Genomic DNA, 16,447 nt, shown 5'->3' with positions numbered 1-16,447 from the left:
AACTTTGGTCCACAATTTGCAGGAAAACCCTGAAGTATAAGATCATCTGTTTTGCATCTAAAAAGATTAAACATTAGAGGGAAACGTAAGGCAACATTGGATTATGCAGAATAGAAGGCAGAATGGCATAGGGTGGGTAAGTAAACCCGAGGAATGGTGTCTTGGTCTATTGATGGCTATATCAAAGCTGGTTCAGTCCAAATAAAGATGCACTGATCTGCTTTCTGCTCCTAAAACTTAAAAAGTTCTGCTTTTAAGGTCAAAATAACCCCCCCACCCCCCAAAAAATCCAACAGCAACAACAACAACAACAACAAAAAACTAGCTTGGGTCCACTCACTCAATTCAGCTTTTCAGAAACTCCTGGTACTTGCTACTTGGAAGTTGTCATTGGAAAACGTCTGTTTAGCCCAACCTATTCAAATCAACAGTTTCCTTACACTGTTCAACCTCCCAAACCATGACCTCAGCTTGAAAATTGAAATTATCTTCCTGCCCTACGATTTCACTTAATTACAAAAATAATAAAATAAAAGGTACAGTATACAAGAGTAATACCACAAGGAGTAAATTTAGATTACATTTATACCATTTTTGTCATCTTTCTATAAAAGTTACTTAAAACTATTTCTCTTGCATAAATGAAAAAAGATTAGAATATTTGGTCAACTGGAAATATTGCTAGGCACAGATGACAACTGCATCAAAAGTATAATACAAGGATTAAAACAAAAGTTCAAATGCTGAAGATGAGCAACAAGGACAGGGGAGTTTATTCAAACTCCTGAAAGGCCAAAATAAAGGACACGAAGATGACAACTGAACACCTTGCTAAGTGAGGGACACAGTGCCCTCCCAAACGTCCCCATAGACTTCTACAGTAGGCTGGTGCATCTTCCAAACAAAGGCCGGGTTAAGGAATTAGTGTACAGACACTAGAACAAACGTGCAAAAAGAACTCCCAGCTCCTGCCTACTACCTTTCAATGGGTGCATGCTTTTAAAGACAACCCCTGCCCAAAATACAGGTTGAAGAACCACACATGCACTGAAAAGCAAAAAGATGTGATTGACATCATGAGTCAAAAAAAAAAAGTTTTTAAAAGCCCAACGTTTTTTCTTTATACACTTTGCCTGCTTCCCATTCCTCTAAAGCAGAATGAGTTCATTTGAGTGTTAGAAATAACTTTCCTCTCAGCTCAATCCGTATGTTTGATGACATTGGAAGGCAGCTCCTCCCTGAGCACCACCACCACCAACTCCCCCCTCCCGCTCCCCCCCCCCCGAAAAAAGAACAGAAACCTTAAGGCACAGACAGACAACAGATTCATGGTATATCAAAGATGAATCCTAAAATTCCTTGTGCTGGATGAGAGATCACACACCTTGATTCAAAAAAGGTACTCAAGTAAGTTTTTAAAGCACAGTGGTTTTAGGTCTTCCAAGGCTTGAATGAGTAAAGAAAACTAGAAGGCATTACCGTGAAGTCTGATAGAACAGACCTGAAACTAGATCAGTTGGGCTTTTTTTTTTTTTTTCTGGGGGTGGAAAGAGAAGAGAGAGGAAAGGAAGAGAGAAATTCCCAGAGAAGTTTCCAAAAAAGTGTGAACTTCGCACCAAAAACTTTTATCCCATCACCGCAAGGTTATCAATGTGAATTAGATTTGATTTTTTTAAAAACAGGTAAACTGATAGCTCTTTAAAAAAATAAAATCTCTGGTCTTTAAGGTCACTTCAGCTGCTTTTAAAGTGGCTTTTTTTTGTTGTTTGTTTGGAATGATGGAAGTTGTCTCCAGGTAATCAGCCCTTTCTGGACAAGGCTGAAACCATGAGGTTTCGTCAGTCCATTCTCTCTGCCTCCCGTCTGTCAGAGTTTTAAATGGTGGACTTGGAGAAGGACACACGCAAGTGATGGTTCTCACCCAGGTCATGATTGTGGAGGTCAATAAGGGACTGAATGGCTTCTTCCACTGAGCCCATCTGGATCAGAGCCATCTTACGGTCCTTCCTGTAAAGCAGAAGCTCAGTTCACTGTTACATCCGCAACCGTGGTCAACAACTGTGCATTCGCTCCACCTACTCCCTTCCCCTGCCAAACCAGTGAAGCTAAGCAAATGATTTTAATAGCCCGATTTAGTTTTCCACTAACATTAGTGTCAATGAACGGCACTCATACGTCCTTGACAGTTCAGGATAAACAAGCCCAATATCATAAGTGCATCCCTTCGGCCCACAATCCCCCGTAAACGAAATCTACTCACTGGAAGAATTTGAATCCTTTGACCATTCCACTGTTACTGGAGAACAGCATCTTAAGGTCCTCTTCGGTTATTGAAGGCCTATGGGGAGGGGAGAAAAAAAAATGTTCCCCAGGTGATCTTCAAGTAGGGAGTATTCCACTCTGGGGCAAGTAACTGGCACAAAAAACTGGAACGCCCACCATCCCCGCCCTGTCCCTCCCCACCACAAATCTCCCACAATGGGGGAGTCGATGTTTTTGTTCCCACACCCCCTTTCCAGGCCCAACCCCCAGAACCGTTTCGAGACAAAATCTGGGTTAGTCACTCTGTCAGTGTTGCTCCAGGATACCAGGTTCTTTTTACACCAGTTTCCTCTACAGTGCTTCATCGTTTCTTTCGAGTTGCTACACTTTTATCCCCAGTGAACGCCCACATGCACACTCACGGAATGTTGGAAAGGTGCAGGGTAGCAGAAGGAGGGAAGATGTTCTGAAAGTTCTTGGAGCCTGGCTTCTTGAAGCGATGGAGAGGTGAATTTCCATAATCTTTAGTTAAACCTTGGTCTTCCTGGCCCTCCCGGGGAAGCTGCACCGTCTGGTGCTTGGACAGAGTAATGCGAATTGGCTTCCCATGAAGCTTCTGCCCATTCAGGTGGCTCATCGCTGAGAGGACGAGATTGGAAAGAGGGTTAACACGCCTGATTGTTAAGGACTGATATCTTAGTCAGGCACTGACGCATTTAAATATTCTCTAGCTTCCATTTTCAGTTTTCCAGGGCAGTCGGAGAAGGACGCCTGTGAGCCTGCGTAGCATTAAATCTTAGCCAAAATACCAGTTTGCTTACCAAGCTGGGCCTGGTTTCCATCTGCCATTTGAACTAGAGCATTCTCCTTCTTGTTGAATAAAATCTTCACCCTTTGCACATCACCATAGACTCCTTTAAAGTTGTAGGAAATAAAGATAGGCTTCAGGCACATCGGCAAGTACATCAATTGTATTTCCCTGAATTTAATTCAGCAGCAACAAAACCCCAAAGTTCAACCCAATCCCCCTTCTACAACAAGGTCGATGTCCACCCGACTTCGTTTTCTTATTCTGCTTCACTTATGAAAAATGTGTATTCAGCAGAAAAACAGGGCACTACACTAAAGATACCGGGTCTCAGAAAAATCAAATAAAGCAAAACTAACAGTCAGAATGACCAAATTTAGCATGCTACAAATTTTTTTACACTTTTCAAAAAAGGCATGCAAAGCAATAAAACTCATGCATATGCAAGAAATAAGAGTAACACAAAATTCAGATTAAAATTTAAGTGGCAAAACTATTAACAAATGTAAAGTTATGCATTCAAAGTGGCAAAAACGGCAAACTATATATTTGAGGCATCAAAAGTAATCTCAAATAACTGAATACAAGGTAATAAAAAGTGTGAATAATAACATACCGAAAAGAATAAAGAGGCATTGGGGTGTAACTCTCTTTAGAGAACAGCAGAGCAAGGCAGCGGAGGGACAGGGGAGAGGTAAGGAATCGAAGGGGAGAGCGGAGGTTGCACAAATCGTCCACAACGAGGAAGGGCAGTCCCCGCAGGAAATGGCGAAATTGGTTGATGGATGATGAAGTTTTCAAGATGGTTAATATTGAAGGGCAGGTTGGTTTCCGAAGAGCAGGGTTTTTGGAGGGGGGATTTTTTTTTTATTTTTATTTTTTGTGTTTTTTGTTTCAAGCAACAACAGGAAGCAGAAGTACCGTGCAGTCAGTTGGCAAAGAAATTCCGGATCAGGGGTAGAAAAAATTGGGAAAGGGGAAGGGAAGAAAAAAGTAGCAAAAAACACAGGTCAGTAAATACATAAGGAAATATGTAGTGTTCCATCAGTCAGATTTATAGATTTCTACATATACAATATGTTTACAGAAAGTTAATAGGTTTTAACCTAGTGGAACACAATGATAAAGAAAAGCATTTTTACTTGATATACATAGAAGGAAAGAAACAATACTAGAGCAGAGTGACTTCTGAAATTGCTAAGAATTGCATGTACTATTACTTAGAATTAGTAACTTGACTCCATCAAGTTTGATTCCTGATTGTGCCATGAAAACATTGAAAGTTTCAACAGCACAGCTGAAAATGTCATTTTGAGTCCCATATAGGAAGCATTCTTCAATCTACCGATTTAAGGTGAACCGGCGAATCAAAGCTCAAGAGGAAGAGGGAGGAACAGTGACTAGACTTCTCCCAAGAAAATGAACCTTTCTGGGACATCTTTGCGTAAAAGAAATTTTCACCAGAATCACTGAAATCACTCCACAAAAACATTGTCTCTTACTAACTGGTTGCATAGATAGTTTCTAAAAACAATGATTATACGAGCAATGAAATAAAAGTTTAAGTTTGTTAGTTCACAGCATCTCTACAGGTATCGAGGTCTTTCTAGCCCGAAGACAAGCTGGATGAACAGTGAGAGGCTCACCAAAAAAAACTAAAAGGCATGAAATAGTCAATAGGCCATTTCTTTAGCAGAGCATACACGACAGCCGGCTTCATTTATGCCAGCGAGGTTTCCTGTACATTTCAGGTTTAACTCTGCAAGTGAATGCAGCCCGGCTCCATATTCAACCTGTAGCCCCCTCCGACCCCCACAAAAAAGGATGAGTTTCAAATGGAGAAAGTTGTGGTTTTTTTGGGGGGCGGGGGTGGAAGAGAAGAGAGAAATGGGACATGAAGCCCATTAGCTAAAAAGACTTAAACCAAGGGAAGAAGCCACCATTAGGGGAAACTTCTAACCAGTATTGGCCTATCTCATGCCTTGAGGAAAACAGTTCGACAGGGAGTATCAGACAGATGAAAAGAATAGTCTGAAATACTGATTAAATTTGTTAATCCCATCAAGAGTTAAATATTTTGAGCATTTACTCTCTTTCATCCAGACTTCCTCTGAGGCAAAGTTTGGAATTATTTTGACATAGCAGTAAATGAATTGCGGTTGCATATGGTGGGAATTAACTTTTATATGCAGTCCAGTTTAGCATTCTTTTCAAACACCAACTTAAATGTCAATCTCTAATGCCCAAACCAATGTCTTCCACACTTTTAATCCCAATACAACCCCAATTTTGCAGTATCAGAACAGAAATTGCCTGAATACTAAAATGGTTCTTTTTCAGACTGCATCCTTTTGTTTAGTATCCAATTTGAACTTTTAGGGCACCTTATTGGAACAAAAAATATTTCAACTCTGAGTAAAATTATGGAATTAAAAACATAAAATTTCAAGATGTTAAGGAGTATAAGAAAACTAAGCAGTCTTTGGAAAGGAAAATAAATGTGTGAGCAAGTGGCAAGGGGGAAAAAATAATTAAAAAAAAAAAAACCACACTGCACAAGTGCACAAAGACACAAAAGCCAAGCTGGCAGAATTTAGGCTGTGAACAGAGAGTAGAGGGCAGAATAAACTCTCTCTCATAGCTAATACAACAACAATTTATTAAAGGTGGAGGGACTGCCATGAAGGGTTGGGCATCCCAAGTGCTATGCTGATATGACCCAAAACAGCACTAGGAAGAAGGTGGGGAGGGGGGAAAAATAACAGAAGAAGATTCAAACAGACTGTTCGAGATCAATGAAAATGGAGCATGGAACAGCAAGGCAAGTTCAATTTGCACTCCTTTAAAAAAAAGTTCTGGTCATCTGCCTTGCCACCGAGACGTGATTGAGGTTTTCTAGTCCGGCTGCTTCTTTTCTAGGATAGATTTTTTTTTTGAGACACGCTGAAACATTCTCAAAGTTTTCAAGAGTGAAACAGTTGGCTGGAAATGAGAGGGACGGGGTAAATTAACAAGACACCACTAACCTCAGGGTTCAAATTGCTAACCAGCAGGACAGAATTCCCTGCCCCAGTGAGGCCGGGAATGGCAATCCGCCCTGCTGCAGCCGCTGCAGCTGCTGCTGATGGGATAGCCAGAGGAGCAAGGGCTCCGTGAACATTTGGAACTGACAGGCCTGGAAATTAAAGAACATTAACCAGTAAAAAGTTACCAGAATGCCTTTATGTGCCTGCTGCACCAGAGGAAGTGGCTTAAAAACCGCTTCCGCTTCGAACATGCAAATCCCCCAGGGTGAACTATGAGCGTTTTACCTGGCACACCTGATACACAGTGTCCTATCGAGGCCGGAAGTCTTTTTGTCACCTGGTCACTCTCCCAGTTCTTGGGGTCCATCCATCCCCCAGTCCCATTCCTCCTTTTCCCCCCCTCCCCCCGTACCCCCCAATGACATTGTCTCTAGATATCGCCTTACTCTACATGCTGTCAAACATTCAGAGCGCAGCAAAGCTTCAGTTCCATGGGTGCAAATAAAAATTCTACAAGCAGTGCATCTGGAAACTCGACCGACCAAGGCATGCTAAGTGCTTCATTCTTTCATGCAGGGATCAAACACTTCACACCAGATCAAAGTTATTGACCATTGCCTCCCTGAGGTGACTGAGCACATTAGTCTTAGAACACTGTCATTTCTGTAAGTAGTAAAACAACCTTCTACTCCTACAGGCAACAAGATGGATCCCCACCTACGGGGCATTGTCAAGCTTTCAGAAATGAGTCGGAAAAGCCTATGGTATTGCCACATGTACAGACTACTTGACTGGACAAGTTTTTAGGTGTGCCCATAATCATGCTTCTTAGTCTCATGTATGCCATTTGCTTACCAGGCCACTTATTCAAATTACTATGAATAAACGTCAACCACTCTGTTCAGGTCCTCTCCCTTGGAAGCTTGAAAGGGAACCAGAACCAAAAGACTATCAAGTTAACTGGCCACGGGCCACTCTCCTTCTCTCCAGTATGAAAGTGCAAGGGCTAAAATTAGCCCAGCTCTGCCCAATTAGTTTATGCAATGTTCAAACCTCCCCAGATATTCCTTCAAACGTGTCTATGCTATGTCAGCCAAAATTCCCATAACAGAGCTGCTGTCATCTTTCAGAAAGTTGGCTGTCCCCCAGTTACCTGTAGGCTTGGGATTGCTAGCTGTAATTAACCTTAATTTCTCAAACTGGCTTGCCAAATGAAAGTAGAAACGTTTTTAAAAGAGACTGCGGTGGGCATGTTCAATTATACTTTAAAGCTGAGTATCGCATGATGAATCGGGTAATACCTGCAGCTTGAGGAATTGCAAAGGTGGGAGGGAAACCAGCTCCGGCATATGGAGAGGCGGAGATTATACCTGGAGCACCTAGAAAAAAAGAAATGGGATAATTACTACACTAGGACTCCCACGAGGTCATTTTAATTTCAAATGTTATTTTTTGAAGACAGGCAACCGAGCAAATTACAATTCCGGGAACAGCGTGTTAGAACTGCCTCCAAATCCAGATTTTTCTAGTGAGGAACTTTCTCTCAACTGTTCTGTGATTCAGAGGCTGAAAAAGGAAAGTTACCAACCTGGAAGTTTCCCCCTTTCCCTTTAATTGCACAGGTTTAGTTTTCATGGAAGGACTGTGAGCCCGTTGTTGGGCAGGGACCGTCTCTATATGCTGCCGATTTGCACTTCCCGAGCGCTTAGTACAGTGCTCTGCACACAGTAAGCGCTCAAATATGACTCAATGAATGAACTACCATAAAAGCATCGTGGCTCAGAGGAAAGAGCACGGGCTTGGGAGTCACAGGAGATGGGTTCTAATCCCAGCGCTCCGCCACTTGTCAGCTGTGGGACTTTGGGCAAGTCACTTAACTTCTCTGTGCCTCAGTTCCCTCATCTGGTAAAGGGGGATTAAGACTGTGAGCCCCATGTGGGACAACCTGATTACCTTGCATTCCCCCAGTGCTTGGCACATAGTAAGCACTTAACAAATGCTATTATTATTATTATTATTATTATCATCATCATCATCACTCCCATACCATAGAAACAGCAGAGGGCACTATAGCCCTTTTTCATTATCTCTGATAAGAGTATCTTTAAAGACTAAAACTTGTTGATTAAATTTGCAGGTTAGAGTGAATTTTGAAAATGCAAGAAAGGAAAACCATCTAAATGCCTTCCCCTATAAAGTTCAAAGCTTTAAAAACCTCTGTTGGTTTTGAGTTTACATAAGTCAACATCTCCCTCTGTAGCAATTTTCAGGCAGCGATCAGAACAACTTCATCTTACTAGACACAGGCACACACTGCGGTGATTGTTTCAAACACAGCCACACCAGGGTACAACATTGTGATGTCTTTCTTACCCCACACATACCCAGGACTCATACTACAGGTAAGTGAATCACTCCCTGGTCCCATGCCACCAGCTAAGATTAGGCAAACAAAATAAATGGATCTTGACGGAACCCGTGCCCACACCGTATGTGTGAAGACTCTGAGTGAGTTGGAGACCCCTAAGCACACAACTGAAGTTGTTGCAAGGCAAACTGGATGATGTAGAGATCGATGAGTGATTTGGCGTGATTTGCATCCTTTATTCACCCCACCACACTTATGCACATCTGTAATTTATTTATATGTATTACTTGGACTGTGGGCCCCTTACCTTGGATCTACCCCAGCATGTAATACAGTACTTGGCACATAAAAGGCGCTGAGCAAGGACCATAATTATTACTATTATGATTGAAAACAAAAACCAAATGGAAGAGTTCAAAGCTGCGTGGGGATTTAGAAGTACTTTAAGACAGCTTAAATTTAAGTCAGCAGAACAGTTCCCTATTTCTGCAAGTCTCCTTCAAACCTACATAGTACCACTCCTCTAATATTGTGATAACTCAGTGTCATTGTGGTATCATGTAGAGTAATTCGATATGGTTCCAGAGGACACGGAACAGATCTTAATTATGAATTAGGACCTCTAATAAGTGCTTACTAAGTGCTGCCCTCTAACTAAGCTCACTGTAGACAGGAAAGAGGTCTACCAACACTGTTGTATTGTACTCTGCAAAAGCTTAGTACAGTGCTCTGCAAACTATAAGCACTCATGATATCATTAATGATGCTGGGGTTAGTTAGTGCCTGTCCCTCAGGAGGCCCACATCTCCATTTTACAGATGAGGAAACTGAAGCCTAAGAAGGACAGTTAAGTGGTTTAACCCCAGGTCATACAGCATACCAGTAGTGAAGCTAGAACTCAAATCCTGGTCTCCAGATGCATGTCTTTAATCAGTGACATTTACTGAGTGCTTACTGTGTGTACAGCATTGTACTAAGCACTTGGGAGAGTACAACACAGTACAGTTGAGAGATACAATCCCTGCCCTTAAGACACTTACATATATTCTAAGTCCACTTCAGTCTATGGGAAGACATACCCCATGATTCAAACATTCTCAAGGAACATAACACGGTTGTATCATGGAAATGTGCCTGTCACGTGATAAGGTCTAGAGATCTGAACCTTAAAAGCCTGGAGAAGCGATTGAGAAAACTACATTTACCTAGCTGGGAGACCTCCTTACCAAAGGCTGCTGCCATGGTCTGGTCAAGGGATGGTTGGCTATCTCCAGAGGGCAGATCCGGTCGGGTGTAGTCTCGGCTCTTATCATTGTTGTATTTCACATTGAGGCTTGTGAGTTTGGAGAAATCAATACGCAGGGTACAGCAGGCATTGTAGATATTCTGTCCATCTAAAGACTGAAGGGGAAAATGCTCCAATCAAGCAAGCTTTCAAAGGTATTTTAACAAAAAAACTACCGAGAGCGTTCCTTTCATTTTCTGATGGACATAAAATATGATTAAGAGGGTCTAACCACTTCAGGGATGCCCATCAGAGAATGGAGAACCTTAAATGGTGCTTGCCCAACCTTCCCCTGTTGTGCTCACCAGTTTGGCGTGCTGGGCACTCATGGGTTCAGCATACTGTAACAGAGCCTGGAACTGGTTGTTCTTCGTAAAAGTAATGATTTTCAGCACTGTGCCAAACTTGGAAAAAATCTGTTAAAATAAAAAAAAATAAAAATATAAAACCCCACCAAATTTGGAGATCAGTCTCCAAATAAAGTCAAGCAGCAAGGGAGTGGAGGGTGCTTTGACCAATCACAACAGTTTTATTACCTGCCCGCAATAATCTGTTTTGCACATAACAGCTGAACACTCTGAAAACCAAGTTTTAAGCCAGTGACTCATTTACTCAAATCAGTACTCTTTTCCAAAAGACACACGGGGGACTTAGCATGATATGGAATGGGATATGGGGCAGCTGACAGTACTGTACACCAAATTCCACATTTTCTTTAAATTCCAAAAACATGCCTTAGTCTTAGACCGTGGTCCTCCTAGACCCCTCTGACCTGTTCATTGGGCTTAATGACTTAAGTATGCCGTAGGATTTCTTTCCCCAGGCAGAGTGTGGGATATTGAGGAAGAAGCACAACAGAGGAAAGAAAGCAGGGGGAGGTGACAATATCTAATTCAATTACAAATCCTAAGGACTCAATTTCCATTTATTTCATATTTCAGTACTTGTGAAGTTGTTGCTTATTTGCAGATTATGCAAATATGTCAGAGGTAGCCATTGGAAAATATACTTTCTACTTCACCCCCAAATCAACCCGTCTCAAATTCCATTTTGTTGCAGCCTTTAAACCAAATATTTGGTTTGCTGCTTAAACCCAACTCCTCCCTGGAAGCGAAAATAAATTAGTCCCTATAGAAAATGCTTCCTTTAACTAAATAGAGCTAAGCCAATTACGAGAACAATGTCAAAATGTTTCAGATGCTCCTTGCTGTTCGCTTAATAGAGCCTCCTTTAAGATATTTGAGAGGGAGAGCCCTTAAAGCAATGTGATATGAAGATCAAATTCACCACCTCACCTGATGCAGCACATCTAGAGTGACCGGGTAGAAGAGGTTTTCCACAATGATTCTCAAAACAGGACTCTGTCCAGCCATAGCCATTCCTGCATCCACTGCAGCAGCAGAGGCAGAAAGTGCCAAGTTTCCAGACTGAACAGAATTGACCGCTTGCAGAGCTGCCTGGGCCCGCTGTAAGACAACATTTCTATTTAGTTAGTACATTCTTTACAGCTATGAGCACCCCAATAACGAGATTGTTAAATACTGTACTCTCCCAACCACTTAGTAAAGTGCTCTGCACAAGAGAAGCACTCAATACAACTGATTGAACGTTACCAGGACCCAATACCTTAAGTAATGGAAATTACTGCCATTTAATCTTATAGAGAAGACCAACTAAAAAGAGCTAGCAGTGCTTCACACCACAGCACCAACATAGCCACCAATATGAATACCATCTAAACACCAATACAGGAGAGACAGAAGCCGGGAAGGGGAGAAACCATTCTAGACTGGTCTCAAACCCTTGTCTTCCATTATTAGCAAATCCCGGGGGCTCCTCCAACAAGGGAACCTGAACTATGATGGCACAGTGTGTTTCCCACTTAGAAGCCAAACCAAGTGGCCATACACATGCTATACAAATCTTACCACACACACAAAAAAAATGCAACTGATCAAAAACTAAAGGCCAAGAAAAAGTTCAGGATACTTGTGAAGAGGAAAAAGTACGTTTGACTGAGAAACAAAGTTGATTGAGAAACAGTAGGGAAGCAGCATGGCCTAATGGATAGAGCACAGGTCCGGGAGTTCTATTCCTGGCTCTGCCACTTGTCTGCTGTGTGATCTTGGGCAAGTCACTTAACTTCTCTGTACCTCAGCGCCTCTGTAAAATAGGAATTAAGACTGTGTCCGACTTGATTAGTTTCTACTTCAGCGCTTAGTACAGTTCCTGGCACACAATAAGCATTTAAGTACCATAAAAAAACAAAAAAAGAAAACCTGTAACAAGTGAGGGTTGGCTAAATGTTTTCAAAGTTCACACCCAAAAATTCTCCACCCCAATGCCCTTTCCCAAGGATGTTACATGCTGTTCTTACTTGCCCAAGGTGAATAGACAAAGTGGCTCTTTTCAAAACAGAAGAGATGAAAACAGGATTATGTAGGACTTACTGCTTGGTTCGGAGAGTTATCAGTCTTGAGCTCCTTATGATTGGAGAACTGAATGAAGATGGGCTGACTTCGGAGAACCGGAGCCACCGTGGTATAGTAGCTTACCATAGTGTTTGCTGCTTCCTCCGTATTCATTTCAATGAAGGCCTAAAAGCCAATATTCTTAAGTTAATAATGAGAGTTGTTAACCGGGGGTCATTCCTTTCCTACACCAATCTTGGCACTTCATGGAGCCCACATGGAAAGAGCACAGGCCTGGGACCTAATCCCAGGTGTGCCACTTGTCTGCTATGACAACTTCTCTGTGCCTCTATTTTCTCATCTGTAACACGAGGTTGAACTACCCATTCTCCTCCTTTATGGAACAGGGACTACATCATGTGACAAATCTGTGTCCACCCCAGAGTTTAGTTTAATTCTTGGCTTAAATATTAATTAGCCTTCCCCACAGCCCTTTCCCAAAACTTGGAATAGCAGTAAAGTTTCAGAATTTAGGATTCATATCAGGAGGCACAGTAAAAAAGGCCTTACTTCTGCCCTTTGCCATAGACAATATGAATGACCATGTTGCTGAGCAGACCTGATGGCTTACTGAGTTAAACATACTCATTTTCACTCAATTGGTGCACTGCTAAAATACTGCCTTATTGCTTCCCTCTGCAGAAAGCATAGCTGAATGCCTATGGGAGAGCCCCATATTCTGACCTAACAGGAGGGGAATTAGAAGAGTGTAGAGATCTGGAATTTAGTTTTCCACCCAACATTTTTAAGCATTAGGGTGAAGGAAACACTGAGTAAAGTCAGTCTCAAAATCTTGGTCTGCCAGTCTCAGCAAACCCAAAATAAGTGTTGACTGCCTGTTTTCTGATCTTATGCCAATTCAACAGTTTACTGTCCTTCTACCCCAAGCAACTGGACCAAAACTTAAATACCTGATTTTTGCCTTTCAGCATCAGAAGGTTGGTGACTTTGCCAAAAGGCAATCCCAGGGAAATAACCTCAGCCTCTGTTACGTCACTGGGCAGTTTTCGTACATGGATTACTCTTGAAGGAACCCCCGGGCTTCTGTTGTCACCTTTGAATTTCTTGCTGTCATTTCCATTTGCTGAAAAGAAGAAAATAAGTGGCCCCGTGCATTTAAAATCAGCTATAGGAAAGATGTGTTCAGGTCACACAAAATTTGCCACTTGACATGAACCTCAGAAAATGCTTTTTCCTCTTAAAATCAGAGCCTTCAGGAAAATGTATAAGCCAGCCCCTACTCACAGATGTACTTTTCAAGCATGGTTTAGTTAGTATTGGTTATGGCATCTCAAGGGAAGCAAGTTTAAGGAAGTTTCAGCGTGGTTTAAGAACAGGATCCACAAAGCAGTCAAGAATTCATTCCCACATACAGCCATAGTGCAATACCTCAAGTACTACCATACATTGCTAGCAGTACAGGGTCAGCTTGGCAAGCAAAAGCAGCAAGGAGGCTCGGAAGCATAACATAAAAAGCAACTCCACGGGGGGAGATTGGGGGAAGGGGGGAATCGAAACCAGGCCATAAGGTACAAAGTTTCGATGTCAAAGCCCAACTGAGTTGCCAGAATTGCAAATCTCCACCCTCAAACAACTGACTTGGGTACACGTCAAGACATCTTATTACCAAGAAACAAATCTTTTAAGTTAATCAAAGATCACATAATGAGTGATCTCAGCAATGAGTGATGTCACCTGTAAATATCAATTCAGTGTCCAAATTCTTGGGGAGGGAGGCATAGGGAGAGGAGGAGAGGAGCACATGTGGACTATTACCAGTATTATCGGGGCACTGTTTGCTGGTAAGACACCCTTTAGCTGGACAGAATAAGTGTAGTGCAGTGGTTGAAGATAGATGATTTTATACCTAGTACAGAATAACGAGACCATACTCCCCTAATCAAGTGCTAGACTTCTAAAGTGTATGGCTAGTAATTTTACCTGCAGAAGTAGAGTTGCTGCTCATGATAAAGGGTCCGTTAGTAACACAAGTAGAGAAAAGCTCGTCAGATCCCCGCTGGAAGAGAAAAGAAGGAAAAGAGTGAGTTGACAGTTTTTGCTAAATTCTCAGAAGAACAATTCAGAAATTGAATGCAGGCAACTGGCTGAAAATGGCAACCCCAATGACAACATTGTAACATCTCCCATTCAAATGCAAAATGGGTTTTTTGAATAATCACAAGGTATATATTTAACAATTTTATTTCTACCCTCTGCTCTTTCCATAGCCCGAACTAGCAGGCCAAAACTTCCCTGTCCGGATTATGAAGGCAGGTATTGAGTACTTGAGTAGCAAGTGCTCAAAGCTAATCATGCAAATCTTCCCCCAAGCCTATCTTTAGTAAGAAGTATTGGCTCCAAAATGAGCAAAATGACAAATAGTTAAGAACCTTTTGAGAAATCCTCCTTTACGTTTTGCAGAAAGCATAAATTACCATTTTGCTGAAAACCCAAGATATTTTTAGTTGTCAAATTAACAAAGCTGCCAGTGATCTGTGATCTGACTGGGTGACAAAATCCTCCCTGGCTACCTCCATTTCTATAGCTTGCCTCCCAGCCAACAAGATGTCCTGTTTTCCAGAAGTTCAATGAAACCATATCCTCTGCTTTGTCATTTTCAGATCACTGGCAAGACTATCTTTTAATCAAGCACTATCTTATGACAACTGGATTGTAACTCAATCACCTCAACATCAAGTGGTATTTGCTCAACCAACCAGTGAACAAGTTACAATCTAGGTCAACAGAAGCTCAAGACTCCATTTTCTAGTACATTCATTTCTGCCGTAGTGTCTACTTTTCACTTTCAATACAGTACACTTGATTCTCATATACAATTGGTTCCTAAATATTGTCTTTAAGCCAAAACAGGACAAATACCCTATTTTTTCCCCCGATATCAGCTGTACACTCAAAATTCAATATAGCTCCTGCCACTGCATTTAGTCAGAGGGTCCACAAGATAGCTAGCTTACATCATCTAAAGACACTAGCCCCTCTCCTTCCCTTCTCCATTGTGACCTTTAAGATGATTTTCCCAGAGCTACTGTGACACAAGGTGCAAAATTTAGAAACTTTCTAAGTACCCTTCCTTGTAATTTAAAGCATCTTAAGTGCAAAAAGCTATTAAAACAGGTTAGCTTTGATTACCCTGCCCTGAAGTCACTTCATTCTGTCCACCAACCCAAAACTGAAATACTTTGCACTGACCATGTTAGTGGGAATTCACCTCCCAGTAAGAGATGCTACAAGATTTAATTTTACATGAACATTCAGGCTAAGACTAAGACAAATGCAAGACTCCACAAAAGGAAGACCTTTAATGAATCAATCAATGGTATTTATTGAGCCCTTAGTGTGTGCAGAGGACTGTACGAAGCATTTGGGAGTGTACGGTATAACACAAGTGGCTTCAAACAACACTAATGATCACTAATTTTCTATACTTACTATGCATCTGTACTATGCACTACTGTGCTAAGCGCTTAGTACAGTGCTCTGCACACAGTAAGTGCTCAATAAATACGATTGATTGATTGATTGCATCAAGCACCATTCTAAGCACAGGAGGAAGGGGTGCAGATATAAGTTAATTAGGTTGGACAGAGTTCCTACCCCACATGGGACTCAGAGTCTACACAGGAGGAAAAACAGGTATTGAACCCCCATTTTAAAGATGAGGAAACAGGCACAGAAGTGAAGCATCTTACCCATGGTCACACTGCAGGTACAAGGCAGAGCCAGGATTAGAACCCAGGTCCAACTCCCAGGCCCACGCTCTTTTCACTAGACAACGATGTCTTTTAACCTCTCCTTGTGTCTGTTGCCTGTCCTTTCTTCCTTTTTATTTTTAGACTATGAGCCCCCTGAGAGCCAAGGACAGGTCTAATTCCCACCTGTTTATCCTTTTCCAGTGCTTAATACAGTGCACCCTAAGTGCCTAACACTATTACTGTAGTTGTGTCAAAAGAATATACAAACGTCCCCACTGAAAATGTGGCAGAAAACTCCAGATACATTAGAAAGATTTCAGATAGATTCTTGCCCAAATTTTGAATTCGTTGAGCAGTAGTAATAGTAATTGGATAGGCTTAAATCAGAATTTGAGTTTTAAACCCGCCACCACAGTATGACCTTGGGCAAGTCACAACTTCTGCACCTCAATTTCTGATCAATAAAATGGGGAGTGCCAGGGACCTCGCTGACCTGATCATTTTCTGTCTACCC

The 16,447-nt window shown here is 41.8% G+C and overlaps 1 protein-coding gene across 2 annotated transcripts in view; it reads right to left on the bottom strand.

The window, feature by feature from the left end:
- Positions 1–1,286: 1,286 nt before the first annotated feature.
- The window catches only part of PTBP1 (polypyrimidine tract binding protein 1), a 29,797-nt gene continuing 14,636 nt past the window's right edge, over positions 1,287–16,447 (bottom strand). For both annotated transcript variants that reach the window (XM_038771847.1, XM_038771848.1), the window contains 13 exons: positions 14,162–14,237; positions 13,132–13,304; positions 12,200–12,346; positions 11,045–11,215; positions 10,055–10,165; positions 9,691–9,865; positions 7,398–7,475; positions 6,097–6,245; positions 3,687–3,720; positions 3,084–3,176; positions 2,685–2,901; positions 2,261–2,338; positions 1,287–2,007 (listed from right to left, as the gene is read on the bottom strand). In XM_038771847.1, the coding sequence (XP_038627775.1) occupies positions 1,875–2,007; positions 2,261–2,338; positions 2,685–2,901; positions 3,084–3,176; positions 3,687–3,720; positions 6,097–6,245; positions 7,398–7,475; positions 9,691–9,865; positions 10,055–10,165; positions 11,045–11,215; positions 12,200–12,346; positions 13,132–13,304; positions 14,162–14,237 (1,635 nt within the window). In that variant the 3' untranslated portion in view covers positions 1,287–1,874. The remainder of the gene's footprint in view (positions 2,008–2,260; positions 2,339–2,684; positions 2,902–3,083; positions 3,177–3,686; positions 3,721–6,096; positions 6,246–7,397; positions 7,476–9,690; positions 9,866–10,054; positions 10,166–11,044; positions 11,216–12,199; positions 12,347–13,131; positions 13,305–14,161; positions 14,238–16,447) is intronic.

The sequence above is a fragment of the Tachyglossus aculeatus genome, chromosome X1 (genome assembly GCF_015852505.1).
Source record: "Tachyglossus aculeatus isolate mTacAcu1 chromosome X1, mTacAcu1.pri, whole genome shotgun sequence".
NCBI classification, from domain to species: Eukaryota; Metazoa; Chordata; class Mammalia; order Monotremata; family Tachyglossidae; genus Tachyglossus; species Tachyglossus aculeatus.
The sequence above is the reverse complement of the archived record's forward strand: the minus strand, read 5'-3'. Positions and strand labels throughout refer to the sequence as shown.